The sequence below is a fragment of the Cervus canadensis genome, chromosome 30 (assembly GCF_019320065.1).
Source record: "Cervus canadensis isolate Bull #8, Minnesota chromosome 30, ASM1932006v1, whole genome shotgun sequence".
Taxonomy (NCBI): Eukaryota; Metazoa; Chordata; class Mammalia; order Artiodactyla; family Cervidae; genus Cervus; species Cervus canadensis.
The window spans coordinates 43,162,781-43,186,424 of NC_057415.1; the positions used below are offsets into that span (position 1 = coordinate 43,162,781).

At 52.2% G+C, this 23,644-nt stretch overlaps 1 protein-coding gene across 24 annotated transcripts in view; it reads left to right on the forward strand.

The window, feature by feature from the left end:
• Positions 1-23,644, forward strand: part of MYT1L (myelin transcription factor 1 like) — a 399,489-nt gene that overhangs the window by 241,967 nt on the left and 133,878 nt on the right. For all 24 annotated transcript variants that reach the window (XM_043452969.1, XM_043452975.1, XM_043452972.1 and 21 more), the window contains one exon: positions 19,447-19,600. In XM_043452969.1, the coding sequence (XP_043308904.1) occupies positions 19,447-19,600 (154 nt within the window). The remainder of the gene's footprint in view (positions 1-19,446; positions 19,601-23,644) is intronic.

Sequence of the window (23,644 nt, forward strand, 5' to 3'; positions counted from 1 at the left end):
CGATTGTTTGTCCATAAAGATTGCTTCAATGAATTTCCTGTGTTCATGCAATGAAATGCTAAGAATTAGTTTTGAAAGCAAGAGCCTGTATGAACTGCGGCCCAGCATGTGTTGTGAAATGAAAACTCACAGGGCGCAAAGCCCACGAGTGTCGCTGGGTGTGCGCTTTGAAGGCATGTTTCTACACAGATGCTCGTCGGTGTTGGAGGAGGAGGGAGGACAGGCAAGGCTCCTGGGCTGGGCGGGGGGTGAATTTCTTCTCCACATCGTGGCCTGGGGATCCTGCCCCCCTTGAAATTCACCGTCCGTGTTTATATCCACCAAGCGTTCGTGGAGAGCCCGCAGGGGGCGTGGCTGGGCAGAACTGACACTCCCAGCGCAGAACAGACGTCCCTCGAGGCCTGCAAAGAGGACATGCAGCGGGTCCGTGGGAAAGGAGTGGGTAGAGGGACACTCGGGGGAGAGGAGAGGCGTCCCGGGGACGAGACAGCCCTTCCACCCAGGAGCCTGGCGGAGGCGCACTCTCCGCCAGCAGTGATGCCTGGAAAGAGGCAACAGGTCTCGTCCCGGCCTGTGCAGAGCCAGGCAGGACGCTGGGGACAGTTGGCTGCTAGGAATGCGTCGTCTGTCCTCCTGAGAGAAAGTGTGGAGCTATGATGGGCAGAGAACCCGTCTGTGCAAGGCGGGTTATCAGTCTCATTTTGCTCATGCTGTGTCACAAGCAGGAGGGGGCTCTGCCTGCGATCTCTGAATCCTGCCCACTCATGCAGATCAGCCCCTCCACCCCCAATCCCGCGCTGTGTGGCTCCGTGGGGACCCCTCCTCCCCAGGCCTCGCCGAAGTCTGCTGCCTCAGCACTTTAAGGGGAGGCGGTCTGTCTGCTAGAAGCCTCCCTGGAAGCCACGTCTGCACGGTGATGGATGGGGCTAATCCCCTGTCGTTTCATGGGAGATTTACATGCATAAGTCTCATTAGTGCTAATGGGAGTTTCTTGCATAAATCTTGCATGCAGAAGGTAAGGGAAAAAACGGTTTTCTTCTGTATCAGTTTCCTTGCTCACGGCTTCTCCCTGCAGTCTGGGGCTGGCTTGGCTGTCTTACCACGTGCCTTGCACAGAAGCTGTGAGTGCTCTTCATTTACATGGAAATGGACCCTAAACGGGGTTCTGAACTCACAGGTTTAAACACCTCCCCCTTGCGCCATCATCCTCCCAAGTACAGATACCCAATTAGTGCCACTGAGCCAACAAATTTCCATGTGTCAGTTGTACCTGCTGTGAATGTCATTCTGCTCCGTGATAACAGGGCTGGCGTCCCAAAATAGAGGTGGGGGAGGGAGAGGAACACCGAGTCCTTGTTGTGAACTGAGTTATTTTTAAAGAGACTGTGGATCCCGGTCCTGTTTAAAGAGCCAGCCCATCCCTGCAGCCAGGCTTGGGTTTGGAGGGAGGGAGACTAGACCGGTCCCTGTCGCTCAGTCACCATCCTCGCCTTCAGATCTGTTAAATCCTGGGTCCCTTTATAAAATCAAGGCAAGAGGACATCTGAACTGACAGACACAGGCTTAATTCCACCCTGTGTCTGAGCAGGAGACTGGCACTTTTCAAAGCCTGTTGAATATTTTGTTATTATTTTGATCATATGCTGGTTGCCCATCATTTTCACACCCAGCTGTGCATTCTGTTGTGGGAGGTGGGAGATTCTTGGGGGGAGTTTTGACATTGTATAGGTCTCTCTATTTGCATTTAAACACTTGCATGTGTAGCTGCTGACAAAAATTAACTTCAGGTACATCTAGTTCTGATGGTGAGTCACAAGTATGGTGGCTTTAAGTCACAAAGAAACTTAGTTGTGCATGATTTACACATAGATATTAACAGCAGGTATTGTCTTACTATTTTCTTACCTGTTCATGTATATGTAAATGTATAACACATTAGTGCACAAAAGCAACACATCTGTGGGTGAGACAGACAGATTAATAGAAGACTGGCTCAGTGGTGAAGAATCCACCTGCAATGTAGGCCATGTGGGTTTGATCCCTGGGTGGGGAAGATGCCCTGGACAAGAAACTGGAACCCCGCTGCAGTGTTCTTGCCTGGGAGAGCTCGCGGACAGAGGGGCCTGGCGGGCTACAGTGTCTGGGGTCACAACAAAACAACAGCAGCAGCAAAAGGAAAAAGCCATAACAAAATAATAACCTTAAAATTTTCATCCGGGAAACCAATACTTCAGTTAGTTATATTAATAGCATAAGAAAAGCACCTGTCTGGGCTTTTTCTTCATTCATTCATTTTCTAGGGGGGGAAAAAAATTCTGTTTGATGGAATCCTTCTCTGTGACCCAAAATGGTAAAAATTATGTCTTCCCATCTATTCCCATGTCCCTGTTCCCGTGTGTTCCTGTCCAGTCAAATTCCCCTGCAGTCAAACTGTGACCTCATCTTCTCTGGAGATTATTTGTAAATTGATGTTCATTTTTATCAGTGTGTGGATAACTGGATACCTTTTGTGTGTCCGCAGCTATTTATTCACTTACTTAACACTTATTACTGAGCCCCCCTGAAGGGACGGGCACCCCTAGATGTGGAGGACCCCACGAGAGCAGAGCAAAGCCTCTATGCTCGCCGATCGATTTTACGGAAGACGGGTGCAAAGGGGAGGGTGGCAGGGCAGGAAAGGAGTCCGTCTGGGGTGGGGGGTCTCCTGCTCGGAGGGCGCGGGGCTCCGCTGCAGACAGAGGGTAGCCTCGAGGGAGCGGATGTGGTCCAGGCAGGCACAGCTTCAAGGCGGAGGGAGACAGACAGGGCACAGAAGCCTGGGAGCTGGGGCCACTGTCTTGAGCCGTTTCTGTCTCACTGAGGAGGTATTCAGTTCAGTTCAGTCACTCAGTCGTGTCCAACTCTTTGCAACCCCATGGACTGCAGCATGCCAGGCCTCCCTGTCCATTGCATCTCCCAGAGTCAACCCAAACCCATGTCCATCAAGTCGGTGATGCCATCCAACCATCTCATCCTCTGTCGTCCCCTTCTCCTCCCACCTTCAATCTTTCCCAGCATCAAGGTCTTTTCTAATGAGTCAGCTCTTTGCATCAGGTGGCCAAAGTATTGGAGTTTCAGCTTCAGCATCAGTCCTTCCAATGAATATTCAGGACTGATTTCCTTTAGGATGGACTCGTTGGATCTCCTTGCAGTCCAAGGGACTCTCAAGAGTCTTCTCCAACACCACAGTTCAAAAGCATCAATTCTTCAGTACTCAGCTTTATTTACAATCCAGCTCTCACAGTCATACATGATGAGGTGAGGCCAGGCCATTCCTGGGCTGAAGGGGAGGAAGACCCGGGTGTGGGGAGGGTCAGGTGTGACGGAGAGATGGAGAGCTTGAATCACCAGCAGGGTTTCGGTGATGTCAGGTCACCTGAGATGGGGCTGGAGGGTGCAGGGAGGTGGAGGGCAGGCTGCCAGGCGAGGGGCTGCAGGGGGCAGAGCCTGGTGGTGGGGAGCATGCAGGATGCCCAGTTGCCTGGCTTCGAGCTCCAGAGGCTGTCATTGGGGTGATTTCCAGAAAGAGGCAGGAGGGGGACAGTGGCCGGTCCATGAGGCTTAGAGACTGAGTGAGGGTCACCCAAAGACCTGGAGGGAGGTGCCGATCTCAAGGCCACTGGCAGGTGAGGTCGGAAGGGCAGAGCGGGGCGGTGGCCTGAGAAGTCCACTTCCCCCGTCAGTGATCACGGATAAGGAAAGAGCAAGCAATTTTACCGAATGACCATTGCAATTTAGCACCAACTCCAGCTAATATGCTAGAGCTGAGCTCCTAGGAAAATACAGGGGTTGGTGTGACTAAATGTACGATGTGCAGCCTTGTGACTCTGGACACTGAATCAGCTAATGACTCAGGCAGGTGTCATGTGAGGCACACCGCTTATTCACATCGTTCGTCCTTCACGCGTCCTTCAGAGTCTACACCTGTCCTTCAGAGGCAGTACAACTGCCTTGAAAACAAAGTCCCCAGTTCAAGCTAACATAAGCAAAAGTGAAAGTCGCTCAGTCGTGTCTGACTCGTTACAACTCCATGGACTGTACAGTCCATGGAAATCTCCAGGCCAGAATACTGGAGTGGGTAGACATTCCCTTCTCCAGGGGATCTTCCCAACCCAGGGACTGAACACAGGTCTCCCACATGGCAGGCGGTTTCTTTATCACTGAGCCACCTGGGGCGCCCCGGATGTTTGGTGACAGAGCCAAACGGATGGAGCGCAGCTGCACGAAACGGTTCCTTTTAAGAACTTAGATAAATGAAGTCCTTGCACCTTGAGATCTCAGCAGAAGGCAAGAACTTCCCTTCAGTGGAGACCGTCAGGTTCTAAGCGACCACATATGAGGGCCCCACTGGGAGCACTGTTGTTGAGAAAGATGTTGGCTGGACCAGCAGCTGACGACTCCCTGACACCATCTGCTTCAGCTGCAGGACGCAGGTCCCCAGAGGCCCGCCCTCCTCCAACAGCCCACCAACCAGCCTGCCACTGGGGCGTCCCCCTCCGGGAAGCGGGGGAGCAGGTCCATGGCAGCCAAACTGTGTGCTCCTGCTGCCGGGGGTTGGGTGTCCCGCCCCCAATCCCCTTCCCCAGAGCATGAAGTCACAGGTATGTTGGAGGAAACGTTTGGTAAGAGACAAAGGACGTCTCTGTAAAACTGAGAGTCACTGAAGCATGATCCAGCATTAACCCCCATTTGGCTCATGAGCAGAGCAGACTCTCCCCGCTGTCCCAGGAGCCTGAAGCCCCCAGCATGAAGGCCTGCCCCACAGGGGACGCTGGGCTGGGCGGGCAGGTGTCCCCGAGGAAACCAGGAGGCACAGGCATCGTCTTCACCAACAGCCACCAATCACACCAACAGGAAACCCAGGCGTGTCTCTTAAGTCCTGCCTTTACTCAAAGCTTTAACTGAATTAAAAAGAACAAGTTACCAGCAACAAAACTATGAATGCAACAGTGGTGTGTTTTTACGTTCACTTACCATGTGAAATTCTTGTAGAATGAACCCCAGGTCCTTTGGATTTTTAGATAAGTGCATTTTTACAAGCAAACATATCCTTCCAGAGAAGGCTGCTGCTGCTAAGTCACTTCAGTCATGTCCAACTCTGTGTGACCCCATAGACGGCAGCCCACCAGCCTCCCCCATCCCTGGGATTCTCCAGGCAAGAACACTGGAGTGGATTGCCATTTCCTTCTCTAATGCATGAAGGTAAAAAGTGAAAGTGAAGTCACCCAGTCATGTCTGACCCTTAGCGACCCCATGGACTGCAGCATACCAGGCTCCTCCGTTCATGGGATTTTCCAGGCAAGAGTACTGGAGTGGGGTGCCATTGCCTTCTAGGAAATACCATCCAAATTGTGTTCTTCAAGATGACTTATCCTGTTTTTCTTTTGGCTCATTCAACTGTCCCCATTTTTTCCCATTTCAAAGCACATTTGTTCCTGTGGATATGCTGTTGGCATTAGTGATTGAACAAATGCGATAAAAACATTAGCTGATCGTTGAGTGGTTTTGACGTGAAATTGATAGAATGATAGGTGAAATAGAAGATATTGACATCTAATAGGAAAAAATTTTACTTCAGCGTTGCAAATAACTACCCCATCCCATGACCTGCCCCTCACAAATGACTTACTCTTTAGAAACTGACAGAAAATAAAATACCGGTATTTTTCTCAAATAACTATCACACTTTTTGTAAGCTCTTTGAGAAAAGGCTAATTGATTAAAAGGCCATGTTTCAAGTTCCTTCCAGAACTTGAAAATGTGAATAAAAAATTCATTTGCAATCGATTTTCCGACCTGGATGCACACAGCTGCACATTATAAATGCCTGGCTCACTTCTGGGCAGGATGATGTCCCAGGCCGTCAGCCACTTCCCTGGGCCCTCTGACTGCGGAGGCTGCCTGGAACCGCGTGGGGAAGGGTCCTCTGCGGGCTCCCCTCCTGGCCCTTCCCTCCAGTCATCCCACCCCCGGTGCCCAGGGGACACTTGTTCATAAGGGCTTGCTGGGTGGACCAGGTGTGCGTAGATGTGTGTGTTGGACGCACACGGACTTTCGCTCCTTCCACACGAGTCCAGTGGAGGCAGGTGAAGTGCTAGGGGAGACGGTTACCCTGCAAGTGGACCCTGGTCCCCAAACGCAGAGCCTGGTGAGGGCAGACCGACCTGGAAATGCAGGCAGACGCGGCGAGACCGAAACGCTGCCGCCTGCAGAGGTCGCCTGGTGTGACCAGCTCGTACTGCAGACGGGGCGCCCCACAAGGCTCACCCACAGCTCTGTTTCACTCACACTCACACTTTGACTCACTTGCACACACTCGCACACTCACACACACGTTGGGTCCAAAGTCTCAACTACTCCTCAGCAACAACCATGCTCATCCTCAATGAGCCATGTTTCCCCATCCATAGGGTCACCTTTGAATCGTCCTTCAGAGGCGAAACTTTCAGTCTCGTAACAGTGGCAAGTGGGGATTCCCCCTGATTGTGTAGTGTATGGAACCGGGAGTTTGTCCGTAAACGAGTAAAGGTCACACGTAGATTCTCACCAGCTGCCGCTGCGATGCTGCGAGGACTGGATACCGCAGTATTTGTGTGAGAAGGCGTCAGAACCCAGAGTGTCCCCAGAGGTACTAAGAGCAGGAGAAGCAGTCAGTGAGATGCTGTCCTGGTACTGACATTCTTTTTTGAGCGAATTTCTGCTCAGTGTTTGTCGGACTTTTAGAAATCACTGTAAGAGAACGTAGTAAGTTTAGCTCTCTATCTTGTTTTTAAAATGAGAGGAATTGAACAGCTCGCCTGCAGGCACTTAGAGCACTGATCAGCCCTCCCAGCGCCCACCTGTGAGTGCTCCCTGCTCGGGTCCTAAAGGAGCCGGTGCGGTTATCTGTCAGGATTAACCCCTCCTTATCACGATGCAACTCTGAACAGAAGTCCAAATGGGACACTGAGGGGGGACGGGGTCCTCACTGGACCCCCACAGAGCATCCAGGGGGCACACACACCCCACCAGGGGCTGACGAGCTGTTTAAGTCTCCGCGTCTTCCAGAAGGTCTGGGTGCTGGACGGAGCAGCCAGGACAGGGAGGTGTCTTTATCCTGAGGTCCCCCAGTCCCTGTCATTTCTGTTAGAAAGTGAAAAGTTAGTCGCTCAGTCGTGTCTGACCCTTTGCGACCCCATGGACTGTAGCCCGCCAGGGTCCTCTGTCCATGGGATTTTCCAGGCAAGAATATTGGAGTGGGTCACCATGCCCTCCTCCAGGGGATCTTCCTGACCCAGGGATCAAACCGAAGTCTCCTGCACTGCAGGCGGATTCTTTACCATCTGAGCCACCAGGGAAGCCCCTGTAGCCAGGTAAAACCTAGAATATTTTTAAAATGCTAATTCCTTTTGTCACCTTCAAGTACTGAAAAATGAGACTATTTCTCTCTTGATGCCAAAGTGCTTTTCACTCAGTAGCCCTGCACGCAGCCTGGCCTGGAGGCCCCGGGTGGGGCGGAGTCCAGCCTCGCTGCCCTAGGACACGGCGGGGGTGGGGGGCACTGATTGTCCGCTCTACCAACCACTGCACCCCGGAAAGCTCACTGAATCTCAGCCCCTGCCTTTTCCTAGTGGTTTTAAAAAGGTGGGTTAATCGGATCCGATTTGACTCAGTGTTGAGTGCTCCCCCCACACCCAGGGCCTCCCCTCCTGCCATCTGCTGCTGCGTCTTTTCGTTGTCACAACTACAGAGATGTCATGAGGATGATCCCAGGGGCCCGAGGCGCCCTGGAGCCCATGACGCAGACAGTCCATGGCCCTGAAAGCCATGGAAACACAAGCTTTAACTTGGAAAGTGAGAGGCTTATCTGTTGGAAATTAGTAGCCGCGCTCTTTATTGGAGCTGGTGATGGAAGGTCCACAATTTCAAAAAGTCAGTCATAGAAATATTCAATGTATCATGTGCTCATTCAAGTCCAACTGTTTGTGACCCCACAGACTGTAACGCGCTAGGCTCTTCTGTCCATGGGATTCTCCAGGCAAGGATACTGGAGTGGGTTGCCATTCCCTCTTCCAGGGGATCTTCCCGACCCAGGAATTGAACCCAGGTCTCCTGTGTCTCTCTCCTGCATTACAGGCAGATTCTTAGCCACTGAGTCGTCAGGGAATTCAAGAAACACTCAACACAAAACCGAAATAGTTGAGAAATAGCTGCGTCCTCACCATATGAGATACTAGAAACCAATGCTTTCATCAGAGTTTAATGTAGATTTTACAAATCTGATTTAATTTTGAAAAGTGAGGACATTTGGGCCAGGTACCCATTAGTGCTGAACTGTATGGTCACTCTGGTTAGTAGTCAAAACAGACATAGCTTGAGGCCAGCTGAATGTATAACTAAAATGATACATAAATCATTTTGGTTCAGATTGCTTCATCCTTTCCTATTAACTTACACTGTACTTTCAGGGATGTTATTACACATTCATGAACTTTCACCTCAATATACTTTTGAAGAAATCAACATCTGTAACTCCTGCATAATTTCTAAGGATACACATGCAGCTTACAAATACCGTTCTAATAAAGCTAAGAGGAAAGTATCTTAAACTGACTTATATTTGTTTAAATTATAGCTGGGCCAATTGCTGTCTCTTATTCCTTGACATGAATCTGTAGCATTAAGAACAACAGCGGGCAAATAGTAGGCCTGCAGTTTGTATTTACAGAGGGAAGATATAGGAATGAGTGAGTAAACACATAATAGGTGAGATCAGAGGTTAGAAACAAAAGATGAATCTGGAGATTTTAAGACATGCTGGATCGTACACTGTACCTGGTGTGAGGCTGCCAGGGTTAATACCATGACGGGCGGCCTGGACCTAAGTTTTAGCTTCCCCCGAAATGGTAAGATTCCCTACCCCCATCAGGTAACCTGGAGCCAGCCAATCAATATGCGCCCAGTAAGAACAAAGGGAGAGCTGAAAAGCCCGCGAAAGTCTGTACCGATAGAATTACTTTGCAAACATGTAACCAATCCGCTTAAGCCAGCTACTAACCACTTTTGCATATCTTATAAATCTGTGTAACAAGCTTGAGCTCGGCGCTTTCTGACCCTGCACCACTGATGTTTGTGGCAGAAGGCCCTGGCTCGAGACAGTAATAAACTTCCCTTTTTGCGAGTTGCATTGTCTTGGAAGCCTTCTCTCTCTTCCCGCTCGGGGATTCGGACATCGGGCATAACACCTGGCACTCCACCAGAAGGTGATCTGTGCTTGGTACCCTGCCTCAGAAGGGAAGAGGTAACTTAAACAAATTACGGGATATACAAATAAGCATGGATAAATGTTAGATGAGCAGTTAGTAAGTCATGGTGTGATTTTGTGTATTTATTTTTGTGTTGTCTCACACCTAGAAACAGGTGTTTGATCAAGATATACTGACACATCGACAATTGTCAGATGCCAATAATTTTCTAAATTGTGTGCAGTTTTTCAGTTGGCAGTTTTGAAGATAATTTATTAGATCTATTTAATGAAATACAACCTAGATGATCTCATGCACAGGAAGGTAATTCTAACACATCGAACCAAGCATGGCGCGCCTATTACATGAGGCTGTTAACACACTCGCGTGTGTGTACCCGCATGCACAACTGTGATGTGGGCGTGGTCACGTGTGTGTCAGCCAGGCATTCACGTAACTTGCCATCACTTTAGTCTTAAGCAGAAACTATTGTCTTGGGTGATTACACGTCTTTACAAAAATCACCTTTCGCCTTCTGATACATTTAGAACAGGGTCCTTCACTCTGAGCTGTCGAATACCTAGAGGCTTTTTCAAAAATTCTAAAATATTAGAGCTGAAAAAATTTTCCAAAAAACTTCCATTTTACAGATAAGGAAATTGAGGTTCAAAGGGACTTGCTCAAAAATAAAATTTTTTAAATCCACTTAATCGCCCTCCTCCCGGGAGGGGTCCCTGACTCCAGACCGCCCTAGACGGACTGCCAGTCGTCTCGGGCCACTAACACGGCTTCTCATCCCGGCCGCGTCAGTTCCACAGTGACGGCAGCGTCTCCTCGGGCCGTCCGCACCGCGAACGGGAGCTCTGGGCTGGCCAGTCTGGACCCTTGGCTGTCTTGGCCGTGTTAAGCCAGCCTCTGAGGGGTGTTGCTGGTGATTAAATGGAATCTTTCCTGTACATTACACTCTTAATTTGCATTCCTGATATACGAACATAGTCGGCTAGTATCTGACCGCTGCTTTCTGTCATGTGATGTTAGCAGCGCCGTTTAATAAGCTGATGTAGTTCACAGAAGCCTACTTAGTAGACCCTCTTAGCAGCATGTTCTGCCAGCTGGCAGGTAGCTTCTGGCCTTTCCAACCAAATTTCTGACCACTTCCTGGCGATGCTGAAGGGAGCTTGCCTGCGTTGGATTTCCAGCACGCCCCCTCCCTCCGGGGTCCCTGTCTCCTCTGCTTGGGGCTTGACCATCCCTGCTCAGTGAAAACCACACACCCTTCAAGAGCAAACCCACGAGGGCTGACTCTGCCCTTCCTCGGGGAGCGGGGGTGCTGGCTTCCTCAGCGGCTACCCCCAGGGCTCGGCCGGGAGCCGCGCAGGCGGCCGTGTGCGCCTCTCCTCTGGGTGGCCTTGTGGGGGACAAGGGACGGCCAGTGCCCCCCCCCCCACCCCCGCAGCAGCAGCAGGGCTGACACGGAGGCCACCATGGAACCCAGAGGCCCCCCCACCTCCCAGTCTACGGTCAGGAAGGCTGACCTCCGCGATCAGCGATGCCCGACCGTGGCCCCTGACCCAGGGCCGGAAGATGGACCTCCGAAAGCAGCCGCAGCAGTCTGGCGAGAAGCTGCATTTTCAGAGAGGCCAGCACTTCTGGTGGGCTGTGAGAAATCACCCGGGGGACTCACGTGTACCTGCTCCCCCAACCCCTCCCAGTGCTTTCCTCCCAGCCCCTCCGGCCACCCCCTCCACCAGGGCAGGTGGGATGCGGGGTCCGAGATCAGCACGGCCCCCAGAAACCCACCCAACCCTCCTCTGACCCGGTCAGGTGAGCAGCAGAGGACATGGACGTGATCTGACTCTCACCCACAGGGAGCCTGGAGAAAGGCGGTTCAGACTGACAAAGGTCACGTGTGGCGGGGATGGGACACTGGGGCTGGCCTGGTTTTGTTCTATCCAAGAAACTGGAGATCAGATGTTAAACCCTAATGCAGAACGCAGCTCACCTCGGTGCCCGGTGAGGGCTGGGCACTGCCCGTCTTAAAGCCCCAGGTGTGAGAAGACACGCCCCTCACCAGTAGCCGGCTTCCCCATCTCTCCCTGAGGCTCTGCCTGTCTTTGTCCTAATCAGGCACGTAATTGATTGGTTCAGATTTTTGTTTTGCTTCTCGTATCTTGCTCTGCATATCAGGTTTGAATATAATTGCCATAGGTCACACGACCTTCTTAAAAAACCTATCCTGTATGCAGGTTTGGGAGCTGGGGTGACGGGAATGTTGTATGTAAATGTATGTAAATGGATGCTCACACCCCGTGGCTGCCACAGGTGAGTCAGGTGGCTGTCACGGCCTCACAGGTCAGCCCACCCAGAGCCCCCAGAGCCCCCAGAGCTGTCGGCTCAGACGGCTGCTGCATATTTATGTACCCGTTGAAAACAATCCGATAGCTGTTTTCAAGAGATTTCAAAATTCCCCCAGTCTGTTCCCCTTGATGAGAAAAATCATGCTGCTGATCTTCCAAGTTATCTATGCCTTCTTTTATGTAGAAAGCAGACTGGATGTCTCTTACATGTGCTGAGTTTTAAGGTGGTTTCAATTCAATAGATACCCTAGGCACTTTTCAGTGTGAAACACTGTTCTGGGTAAATGCGTTGTGGCTCACGTTTCAGGATCCCACAGTTCAGTAGGCGGCACTGCCGTGGGGTCGGAATTCAGCCCTCAGATAGGGGGCGTTCCACGTTCACGTCGGTTTTGGGGTGGACACCCCAGGACTCTGAGCAGAAGGGGCTTCTCAGCTAGACTCTGCTAAGCCTCAACTGAGAGAGCCGGCGAACCCCCCGGTCCCACCTCACTTCATCCTGAGTTCACCTCACTTCCAGCCATCTTATAGGTGGGGTTTCTGCATAAGATTTAAAAATGTTTTCCTGTTGTGAAAACGGCAAAGCACTGAGGATGGCTGAGACTCCGGGGTGGCCCAGGGCTGAGACAGTGCAGCTCAGAGCCCAGAATGTGAGGAGAAGGGATGTGGCAGGAGCAGTGGGAGGTCAAAGGGGAACTGGAGAGCCATCTCAGAGCTGAGATGGAAAGACTTCAAAACCTCGCAGCTGACTGAAAACTCCAAGGGGCGTGGAGAGAGTGAGCGGTGGTTTTCCGCTCAAGGAAAGTGACTGAGAAGGTCAGGATGGTGTGGATAAACCTGGGCGCTAAGTCTGAGGAGCCCCTGGATTTCTGAGTTGAGGGATGGGGCAGACACTTGAAATTCAGGAGAAACATGATGGAAAAACAGGCTTGGAGGTAAAACTCTGTGTTGCTTAATTAGAGGTAAAAGTTAAATTCATGCAGTGAAAGAAATTGCCAAGGATGAGATGAGAGGCTCAGGAACAGAATCTTGGGGGTGTCTCAATTCGGGGATAGAAAGCACAGCTTGGAAATTAGACGGTGAGTTGCATCAGCCGCAGAAAGAAGGGGGCCCCCAGGCCAGTAAGAGGACCCATGTGTCCGCTGCTGCCTGAGAAAGACTCGGGGTTTTGTGGGCTTGAGAAAACACCTCAGTGAGAGCAGACGGGAGACACAATATGTTAATGATGTGTCTGCAGTCAGGATCAAAAATTTCAGAATTATTTGAAATTGGCATTTGTTTTGAGGCAAGTATTTTTAAATCAATGTAAAATATCTTCTCAGTAGAGAGTCCAAGTTTGCCAGATATAAGGAAAGCAAGTTGGCAAGAAAGCATTTGCCTTGAATTTTTGTTTTAATTGAGAGACTTTAAAATTAGGTGGTTTCGAAGATTCCTAAGGCAGCCAGTCATGTTTAATCTTATCAGAGCTTCACGTTTCTCTTCAAAGGCTGGTCTCACCTCAGAACACATATCCCGTATTGATTTTAACGCCTGTGGTTGAAAGCGCGGGTTGGCTGTGAGTCTGGACGCTTGTCGGTGTCACAGACCAGAGGGTCCGGGAACCTCAGAGGAGGAGGAGCGCTCACTAGGAGCTTTCTCAGCGCCACCCCCCCACTCCCCGCCTTCTGACCGGTCTCTGCTCTGCTGTCTGAAAAACAAAAGAAAACCTTGTGTCTTCAGGGACAAGACCCCGTCTGCTGGCGCTTCCCCAGATGGTGAAGCGGTGAGGGTCTCCTCTCCCCTAGGTCCTCTGAGGCGGGGGAGGGTTTCACACACCGGCCCGCAGGGGTGGAAACAGAACACCGTCCACACAGGTCCGCGTACAAGCCCCCCAGACTGGGAACACAAGCAGACCGCGGGTGTGGGGAACCGATAGGCAGGACCCAGGCCGCCCCGGGGGAGACGCCGTTTCTTTTATTGGCGATCCGTGCGGGCCGAGAACCTGAGGGGCGCTCCGCACACGCGGGCGCGGTCCAGGCTCTCCCAGAGGCTCGCGCCTGCACAGAGCTCGCCCAGGCCGCATAAATGCCTCAGGCCCCTGAGGCCCTTCACCCCCACCACCCCTGGGGACCTGCACCCAAGCACCTTCTCTCCACTCCGTGACCCGGCTCTGACCCTCCGGGGTTCACTGCGCAAGCCACAACTCCTGAGTGCTGCCCGATAGAACCGAATCCTCCTTCGGGTCATGCAGAAGGCAGACTGACAAGGAGCTGTGGGAAAGAAAGATTAAAAAATGATATTCCAAGAGGTACTCTTTGCAGGTCACATCCCACCATCCCACTGAGACAGCCGGACAGTTTCTGGGGCCTGATCTGAGGGTTAAAGGGCAATCTGAAATTTGCCTAAAAATGCCCTTCAGCCTGGAAGGTAGAACCAAGGTCACGGGCCTCAAGGTTGGATGTGACTGTGACCTTTGACCTTTAGCTTCATCAAAATGAACAGCCCCCAAAGGCGGTCTTCGGTGGTGGCTTTGAAGTAGGAGCAGGGAAGGGAGTGAGGCGGGTCAGGTGGGGTGGAGCCACCTTCTCTGATCCCAGTGTTGGAAACGCGTTACTCCAGGAGCCAATCAGGGGCGGGTCCTCCGAGGGGTGGGGCCTCCCGGGGCCGGAGCCTCCCAGGGGCGGGGCCTCCGAGGGGCGGGGCCTCCCGGGGCCGGAGCCTCCCAGGGGCGGAGCAGGGAGACCCGTGCCTGTGCTTGGCGGGTGGGGCGGCCCTGGGCCTGCCTAAACAACACGGTCAGTGTCTCACGGTTTGGAGGACGGACTTGCACCCAGGACCCAAGCTCAGGCTTGGCTGGTTCCTTCCGAGGCCGTGGGGAGGAGGGGGTGCCCCCGGCCCCTCCCCCCGCCTCTGGGGCTTTGCTGACGACCTTCACCGCGCTTGGCTTGTAGACGCATCACCAGAGCCCCGAGTAACGGTCACAAGGCGCTCTCCCTGTCGGCATGGCTGTGTCCAAGTTCCCCTTTTATCAGAACACCAGTGACGCTGGGGTGGGCCCACACTATCCTGTGTGCCCTCACCCCCACTTGATCTGCGGAGGCTCTGGTTACAGTCAAGGCCATGTTCCCAGGTCCGAGAACTAGGACTTTCACCCACGACCTTTTGAGACCCAACTCAACCCTGGCAGTCAGGCCGAGTGAGACATCGACAGACCTTGACGCTGATGGTGGCGATTCCACAGCCCAGAAAGCCGGTCCCACGTGGGTCTGGTGCTGGGCGTCTTACCCGCCACCTCGCTGAATTTCCCAGCACCTAGTGATGGCGGGCGGCTGATCAAGGCGGAACCCGAGGCTGCTTGGCGGAACCCGACTAGCTTTCCCCACTCGCTCTGGAAAGAGGATGGGTGAGAAACCGCACCGCCTTCCATGTTGCCGGGAATTAGGCTGCTCTCTCATATCCACCGTCCCGGGGGACGACTGCCGGGAGGAGAAGGTGGGGAGTGGGCTGAAGGAGATGCAGCCTGTGTCAGCTGTGCTCGGGGGAGAGAAGCCTCGGGGATGCTCCCACGGTGACTCCGCGCTGAGTCCTGGGGCCTCGGAGGGGAACAGCAGCTGCTGGTCTTCCTCCAGGACACGGACTCGGCTCGGCCCCAGGTGATGCCCATCTGCTCCTCAAAGGGACAGGTGTCAGCTGCCGGGGGCCTGTGGACTCTTTATCAGCACCCTCTTCAGATCATTTAAGCAGGCAGATGCTGCGTAATTGCCATCTGTGTCCTGAAATCCACACCCAGACAGGTAGGGGCTGCCCTAACCCGAGGTAACCTGAACGTTAGAGCTGAGACTGACTCGGGGGAATCAGACACGTGGGATGCACACCACGGCCGGTCCTGTGTGGCCTCAAGCTTTTATTTTGTACCAATAAGTAAGCAAATAGTAACGTGAGCATAGGTCCATCCTATGTTATTATCCAGCAGGCCTGCTTCTCACTCTTGACTCTCAAGTCATTTTCCTTCTCTTGTCTTTAAACTCTGTCTGCATGTAAGCCCCCCCCACCCCCAGAGGTCACCTGGCCATCAGCAGCTGCAGCAGCCGTCCTGCAAGGTCCCGGATCCCCTTGACTTCTGCAGAATCCTGTGCCTTGAGCCATCACCCTGCTGGGTGTCCCGAGGGGGCAGGCAGGCCCAGAGTGGGTGGCGAGTGTCCTCCTGCTCAGTTCCCATCCAGCTTGGGTACGGCTTGACGGGAAGGAGGGGGAGTCCCCTGGTCTGTCCAAGTTCCCGGGGGGCCTCCCGGCCACCTCCCCGAGGGCCCTGCCCACCCCCGCCCCTCACTCTCCTTCCCCAGCTCTCTCCCCAGCCTCCTCCCTGCTCCAACATCCCGCCCACCCAGGGTTTGATGGTCTATCCCGCCGCGGTCCCCTGAGCAGTGATACTGGCTGGCTCTGTCCCTGCTGTCCCCAGCACCCGATGGATGCCTGACGGGACACGCTCCCCACACCTAGTTTCTGGGGGATCAAGTCACTTAATCCTCACCACGCTCCAGCTGAACCACAGTAAATGCGAACACTTCTTTCTCAGTTGGTCTCATGGAAGGATGTGCGGTGCATCCGTATCACCAGCCTCGTGGCCATTTTGTAATTCCTCCTCTCATCTGGCCTGGTTGGACTGCAGTGACCACACTGATGCTGGGGTCCCCACGGGGCTGCTCCGACCTTGTCTGGGTGGAGCCTCATCAGCAGAAGGGACTGAAGAGGCTCCTTCAAAGGACTGTTGAGAAGCAGGGGCATTAAATGTCCTCAGTGCACTGTTTCCTATAAATGCCCAAAATATGAAAGCAGGGTTTGGTACCACTTCAAACAGATGAGAAAGCAAACTGTTACAGTACCAAGTGATAATGTATTTTTTGTCAGAAATAAGAAAAGGCACAAAGGAGAAGACATGAATGAGATGAGTGAATATATGATGTAAGTTCTGGGGTAGAAAGGATCACGAGATGCCGGGGGAGCACAGTGAGGACCCCTGAGCCCACCTGGCGGTGGGACTGCCCTCGCTTCACTGAGTGCGTCTGAGAAGAGAGATGGTCCTCTTGCAAAGACAAACAATAACTAAAATAAATGCAAACATGTAACTGAGACAAAAGCCAATTTGGGCATATAAAATAGGACTCTTGAAAATTTAAAATGCAGCTGAAGAACTGAAAGATATATTTGGAAAAACTTTCTGAAAGATGGAGAAGAAAGATAAAGAATGAAAAAAAGAAAAAGAAAAAGCCAAGCATAATAAGATCTACTTATCAGCAGGATGCGTGAGTGCTACGTGCTAAGTCACTTCAGTCCTGTCCATTTCTTTGTGACCCCATGGACTGTAGCCCTCCAGGCTTCTCTGTCCATGGGATTTTCCAGGCAAGAATACTGGAGCGGGTTGCCAAGCCCTCCTCCAGGGGATCTTCCCGACCCAGGGATCGAACCTGGGTCTCCTGCTTGCAGGTGAATTCTTTACCGCTGGGCTACTGGGAAAGCCCTGTCAGGAGGATACATATGACAATTCAATACATTAGTAGACATTTAAACACACACACACAGAGTAAAGAAAATAGAGAAGGAGAAGTTGCAAAAGGAAGAAGCACTTTCTCAGCAGCCAGCGGGCTTCACGTCATGTGTGTACCAAGTGCTGAGGAGAGGAGCAGAGAACAGGTTTTCTCTGTGACCCGCACGCCCGGAGCGAGGGCGAGGGCGAGGGCAGAAAGCCCGCGCGGTGTCAGCGAGGTGGAGCAAAAGCCCGGGGAGCCGCCCTTGCCCCGACCTGGCGTCCAGAGGATGAGGGGCAGGCGGGGCCTTGAGAGCCTCTCTGGGAGCTGGGTCTCCTCCTTGTACGTGCTCAGTGCAGACACTTATGATGCATGTTTTTCAAAAGCAAAAATAATAATAATAATCACTCTGAGACTCTGATTTCCTAAAATAAATGTCCCAGAGAGAATGTCTGCCACTGACTTTTACACTTGATCTTGGGGAGAAGACCAAGAAGCGATGCCGTTGACTTTTAATGTTAAAGAAAAGAAAAAGAAAAAAAAAACAAGCTTGGCTTCCATGAAGAGGGAATCAATTCAGTTCTGAATCCTGGCGGCACCTGGGAAGGACGCCTGACCGGGCCGTGACCACAGGGGTGGGTGCGGGTGAGTCCAGATTATGAGGAAGTGGTAGTGCTTTTGCGAGCCAAGTCCATCTGACTTCAAATCCTTTAACCATTAAACATTTACTGGTCACTTGTATAACACAGTCTGCTCGGCTGGGTTTAGAATTCCGCCTGCACGGGTCCGCGGGAGCACTATCTTCCTTTTGTTGTCTCTCGCTTCCTTTTTCTTTTCTTTGTCAACAAAGCCGTGTTAACCAGCCCCGGGTGCAGCACTCAAGACAAAAACGGGTGATCTGGCTGCTCCAGAGTCTTTGGGACCCGAGGGCTGAGCCTTGAGATGATGAAGCAGGAGACTTTGGGGAAAGGTATTCCAAGGAGGAGGTGGGGGGATGTTCTTTTGTTCTAAATGGCCAAGTCGAAAAGAAGGAAGACAAATCTCGTCTAATTCCTTTCTTTTTCTGGGAATTTATGAGTTTAAGTCCTCTGCGGTCGGTGTCCTTGTGTTCCTGGCAAGACACGCAGGTGCAGACTCTTAGTCCTTGTCCGTGTGATGAAATCAAGCCTTGGGAAGATTAAGTGTAAAAGGGGAGGATTTACGGCTCAGCCCTAAGGTCAACGGAGGCAGATGGGGCGACGGCTCCCAGGTAACAGGAAGGATGGCTGAGTTCCAAGGACAGTGACCCAAATGCCTCTGACTCTTTCTTATTTGACTCAACTACCTGGTTGCCTATTGTTCAAACCAGGAATTACAAAGCTAGTTGACGTCTCACTTGAGCATTGTGCTATTGTCTATGACAAACCGGTTGTGTGCTGAGAGGTTTTCAGTCGCTATAAAACAGGAGAGAGCGGCAGTGGGCGCTTTGGAATGACGAACCAGTACGAGGGGGTGTCCACAGCAGCTGCTGGGATGAAACACTTTCGGGTGAAAGTCACCACCCGAAGGCTCATCTGGGACCCTGGGACTCAGATTCCCGGTCCTGGTCTTGACTTTCCAGTTCTTCCCCTGGTGGGGGAAGGGGGACGGTGTGAACACCAGGCAGCCTGGGACAATCCTAGATCTTCAAGCAAGAGTGTGCAGATTCTCCATGGCTCTCCCAACAGCTAACTGCAGAGCTTTGAGAAAGTGTCTCGACCTCTCTGAGTGTGGATTTCTTCACTCAGAAAGTTAGGGTCATTTGGCTGACGGGTAAATGACCTAATGGACAAGAAAGTGGTGCTGACTGTAGACCCCTGGCTCCACAGCCTTGTCTGATAGCCCTGAGCCCCCTGGAGAAGCCACAGACTAAATTAACAGGGGTCACTCTCAGATTCTGGTTTGGAACGACGCTGCTGTGTGCCAGGGGCTGCTCCTGCCCAGACGTGGAGAAGAGAATCCAGTAAAGACGCCTGGAGGGCTGGGCACTGGTCCCCCAGACAGGAGTTCTAGAACCTTCTCAGTTGGGTAGAATGTCCCCCAGCCTGTACAGATGACTTGGCTAGCAGGGAATAAGTCTTCCCAGACAGCCCAGGGGAGACCCTGTCTCGGAGTCTAAGCAGCAGCCCCAAGTCCAGAAGGACGCTTCTCTCGGGGACCATTGTCCATCGATAGGACAGCAGACACAGTCCCTGGGGAAGCTGGAGGGTCCGTGGTGACTGCAGGGGGCACATTTTCTCTTCACGTGCCCTCTTGGTGTCATCATGAAGTCACTAGGTGCTTTACTGTGTGGTCCCTGTTTTGTAGATGGAGAAATCGAGGCACAGAGAAATTAAGTGACTTCGCCACAGTCGCAGGCTGGGGAGGACCCGGACCAGAGCAGAGAGACCTGACTGTGGGCCTGTGTCCTGCCCACAGAGTCACGCTGCCTCCATTCCTGGGAGAGAAGACTTCCTGCAAGGTAACTCCGCTCCCCCGACCACTACTCAAGGATGCCCACGTCCATCATCTCTGATTCTCGCTGATCTTTCCTGGTAGATTTCTTATGAACCCAAACTTTCCAGAGTGCATTGAGATGAGGAAGCAGCTTCCATCATGTGAAGCTGTGCATGGAGCCGGGTCTCGGTTACCTAGGAGACGGAGACCGGGGACAGGGCAGCTGGCGGGGACAGCTCCACTCAGCTTGATCTGCAAGCTCGGTGGTGCCAGAAGCGCCTCGTTTCTCTTCATTACACCTTCCCTGACTATCCACCGCCACACACCTCCCGCTGCCGCCTGCTGCCTCCTCCCCGCCTGATGATGCTAGAGCAGCGAGTGGCCGCAGGTTGGGGGCAGCGGGTGAGAGGCAGGGCCGGCTAATGGCAGATGACGAGGCGGCTCCTGCATGTGAGTGGCTGGGGAGCGGAGGAGGGAGCTGGGAGCTCGGGCTCTGGGTCAAGTCTGAGCTGCCCACCATGGAGGCCGAAGCCCCAGGGTCCCTCCTCCCCATCTTTGCAGAGGGAGAGCGTGACAGTGGGGAATGCGGGTTAGGAGGACAACGGTCCTCGCGCTCTTGGACCCCAAGTCCAGCCCCTCCTGGGAACACGGCTGTGGCCTGGAAGTTGCTCAGCCTCCAAAGCTTGACAGAATCCATAAATGTGCAGCTTTTTGGTGCAGTTAATATTCCGTTATCTTCAGTAAGGCTCAACCTGACCAGTGCACCTTTTACCCCGGGGATCAAATAATAAAATAAGTCCTGCTTCCAGATGTAAAGTTCACAGTTTACAACACAATTCACTGAGTTGTTCTATGGCTTTCATTGTTTCAAAAGCAAATTTCTTACATTCTAGGGCTTTAAGTATAAAACCATTTAAAGCTCCCCCAAAAACCTCTCTTTATTTTTAAAACAAACATTGGGCTTAAAAATTTCTTAAATGTATGCTGAAATAGTTCCTTCATGGTGATTTTTCTAAACATGACTCACTAGAAATCAGAAACCCAGGCGATGGTACCTGTTGCCCCTTCCCCAGGCCCAGGGAGGTCCAGAGCCCGTAGGTCTGAGAGCCTGCATGCCGCCACTCCCGCGGCAGCAGCGAAGCTCCTCCAGCTCAGGTCTCAGACCCACCCGAGGAGCAAATTCAAAGCAGAGCTTGCCTGAATTTCCGGTGGAAAAGGTCGGGTGGCCATCAGCGGGGTGGGCACGGGGCCAGGCACCTGAATGGTCAGGGGCCTCGCCCGCACTCCCGTGTAAACCTGGGGAGTGCAAACAGCCGCACACTTCACATCCTGAGCTGTGCGCACCTGGCTGAACCTGAGCCTCTCTGGCAGTTTCTGGACATTGAAACGTGTGTGAGAGGGGCGTGTGCCTCTGGTTCACTATTTCACTTGGCGGTCCCACTGGCCGAAGGAGAAGACACCCTCCGGGCTTCACATCCACATCCAGTGTTTCGCTAGGCGTGGTCTGCAAGTTATTTCATGCAACCTTCACAGAGAGGAGGCTTATTCTTTTCCAAGAATGAATGAAGTATTTATACATTTTTATATATTCATTCTTTGAACTGAAGTATAGCTGGGGCTTCCCTGGTGGCTCAGACGGTAAAGAATCCGCCTGCAATGCAGGAGATTCAAGTTCAATCCCTGGGTCGGGAAGTTCCCCTGGAGAAGGGAAAGGCTACCCACCCCAGTGCTCTTGCCTGGAGAATCCCATGCACAGAGGGGCCTGGGGGCACAGTCTGTGGGGTCTCGAGGAGGCAGACGCGACTGGGCGACTAACCCTTTCATAGTTAATTTAGAGTATTGTGTTAGGCGTGTACAGAAAAGTGATTCAGTTGCACAAGAATACATATGTGTTCTTTTCAGATTCTGTTCCCTTATATGGAATTCAGTTCCCTGTGCTATATAGTAGGTCCTCGTGGGTTATCTGCTTTATATATAGTCATGAGTGTATGCTCACCCCAGTGTTAGTGGAGGCCTGTTTCTCAGATGGCAAAGCACACTTCAGAGCCAGGAACTCAAACGGGGCTGGCCCTGGACTAAGCAGAGCGGCCCACACAGGCACCGGCTGGGATGGAACTTCCCACAACAAGGGGCGCGTGTCAGTGGGGGTCTGGTCTTCATCAATTGAGGGGTTAGTTGCAGGATTAACCATCCACCTAGAAGAAAATAAGTTTGTCCCCAATATATATGAAAAAGGATTAAAACCTAAATGCAAAACATAGAACAATTCTTAGGCAGCCATTCAAGCAACTAGCAAATGAGCCAAGGTTTTCGACTCCATGCTCACAAAGCGATGGCCTCCACACCCCGTGATGACAAGTTCCCCCCGCCACCAGGTGATAGCCCAGGCTTATTTCGGGTGCTCCAGGAGCATAAATGACAAGGGGGGAGGCTCCCCCTCCATGGCATGACCGGCCATGCCCCTCTGAAGCTCTGTGAGGTCTGCACCCCAGTAACCCCGAGCGCCTAGGTCCCCTGCACTGCCCAGGGCCTTTGTACATCCTGTTCCCTCTGCCTGAAACATCTGCCCCCAGCCCTTTTTTTTAACCTGAAACCTGAAGTTTTCCTTTAAAACCCAGCACACATTTCAAACACGAAATGAGCTTGTGGTTTTTATTATATGTATTTTTACTACTCTGCACAGAGTGACCAGTAGGTATTTGTTGGTCGGCTGGTATGAAGGCTCGGGCCAGAGATGCCCCTGTTCTCCCAGGATCCTCTGCAGGGTCTCGACTTGCTGAAGCTTTGCTCCAAGAGCAGGTCCACCAGGTCTTTCTGTAATGTCAGCGAGCAGAGTCACAGGAGTCCAACTGGTCTTCTCCCAGATTCCGACGTTTCTCGTCATAACTGTGGAGGAGATGAACTCTGCATACATGGTATCTCTTATTTTAATTTTTTAAAGAATTTTGTTGGTGTACAGATGAGTTACTTGTATAATTTCCTGTATTAATTCTTGTATTAATTTCTGTTGGTGGTGGTTTAGTCACTAAGTCATGTCTGACTCTTGCAACCCCGTGGACTGTAGCCCACCAGGCTCCTCTGTCCATGGGATTCTCCAGGCAAGAATACTGGAGTGGGTTGCCATTTCCTCCTCCAGGGGATCTTCCCCACCCAGAACCCGGGCCTCCTGCATTGCAGGCAGATTCGTTACCGACTGAGCTACGAGGGAAGCCCAATCATTTCTGCTATACAGCAAAATGACTTGGTTATAGATATAGATAAATAGATAACAGATTATTTTTCACATTGCTTCCCATTATGGTTCATCACAGGATATTGAACAGTTTCCTGTGCTATCCAATAGGACCTTGTTGTCCATCTATGCCATACATTAGTATAACAGTTTGCATCTACTAATCCCAAACTCCCAGTCCTTCCTTCCCCCACCCCCCTGCACACACGAGATTTTACCATGGCCCCGTCTTCCGCCTAGAATGCAGCTCTGGCCACACTGGTACGTGTGTGTGTACTCAGTCATTCAGTCACGTCCAACTCTCTGTGACACCACGGACTATAGCCCACCTGACTCCTCTGTCCATGGGATTTTCCAGGCAAGAATACTGGAGTGGGTTGCCATTCCCTTCTCCAGGGGATCTTCCCGACCCAGGGGTTGAAGCCCCATCTCCTGCTGGACAGGGTGACAAATGATCCAGGCCAGAGTGGGATCCGGCGAGAGGAGCTGTCATCTTTCCTGCTCCTCTCTTGTTGACCCTTCTGATGTGCTGAGTGGAGTTCTGCAATGAGCAGTTTTGCTGTGTTTAAATTACTTGCATTCACCGGTCCAGCAGTGTGTTCTTGACTCAGGGAGGAAGTGTAGACAGTGGCGGTTTTCGGGGCCCTGCACCAAAGCTGCCACACAGATGATCTTGGGCAAGTCCCAGGTAGAGGAAGCAGAGAATAGATGCCTCCCTGTGAGGATTGTGCAAGGTAGTAGATGGAGACACCCTGCAACCTCCAAGTGTAAGTCCTGCCATGACCACCAGGAGGGGCCGTGACCCTGGAAAGCGTCCTGATGACTCAGACCAGTTCA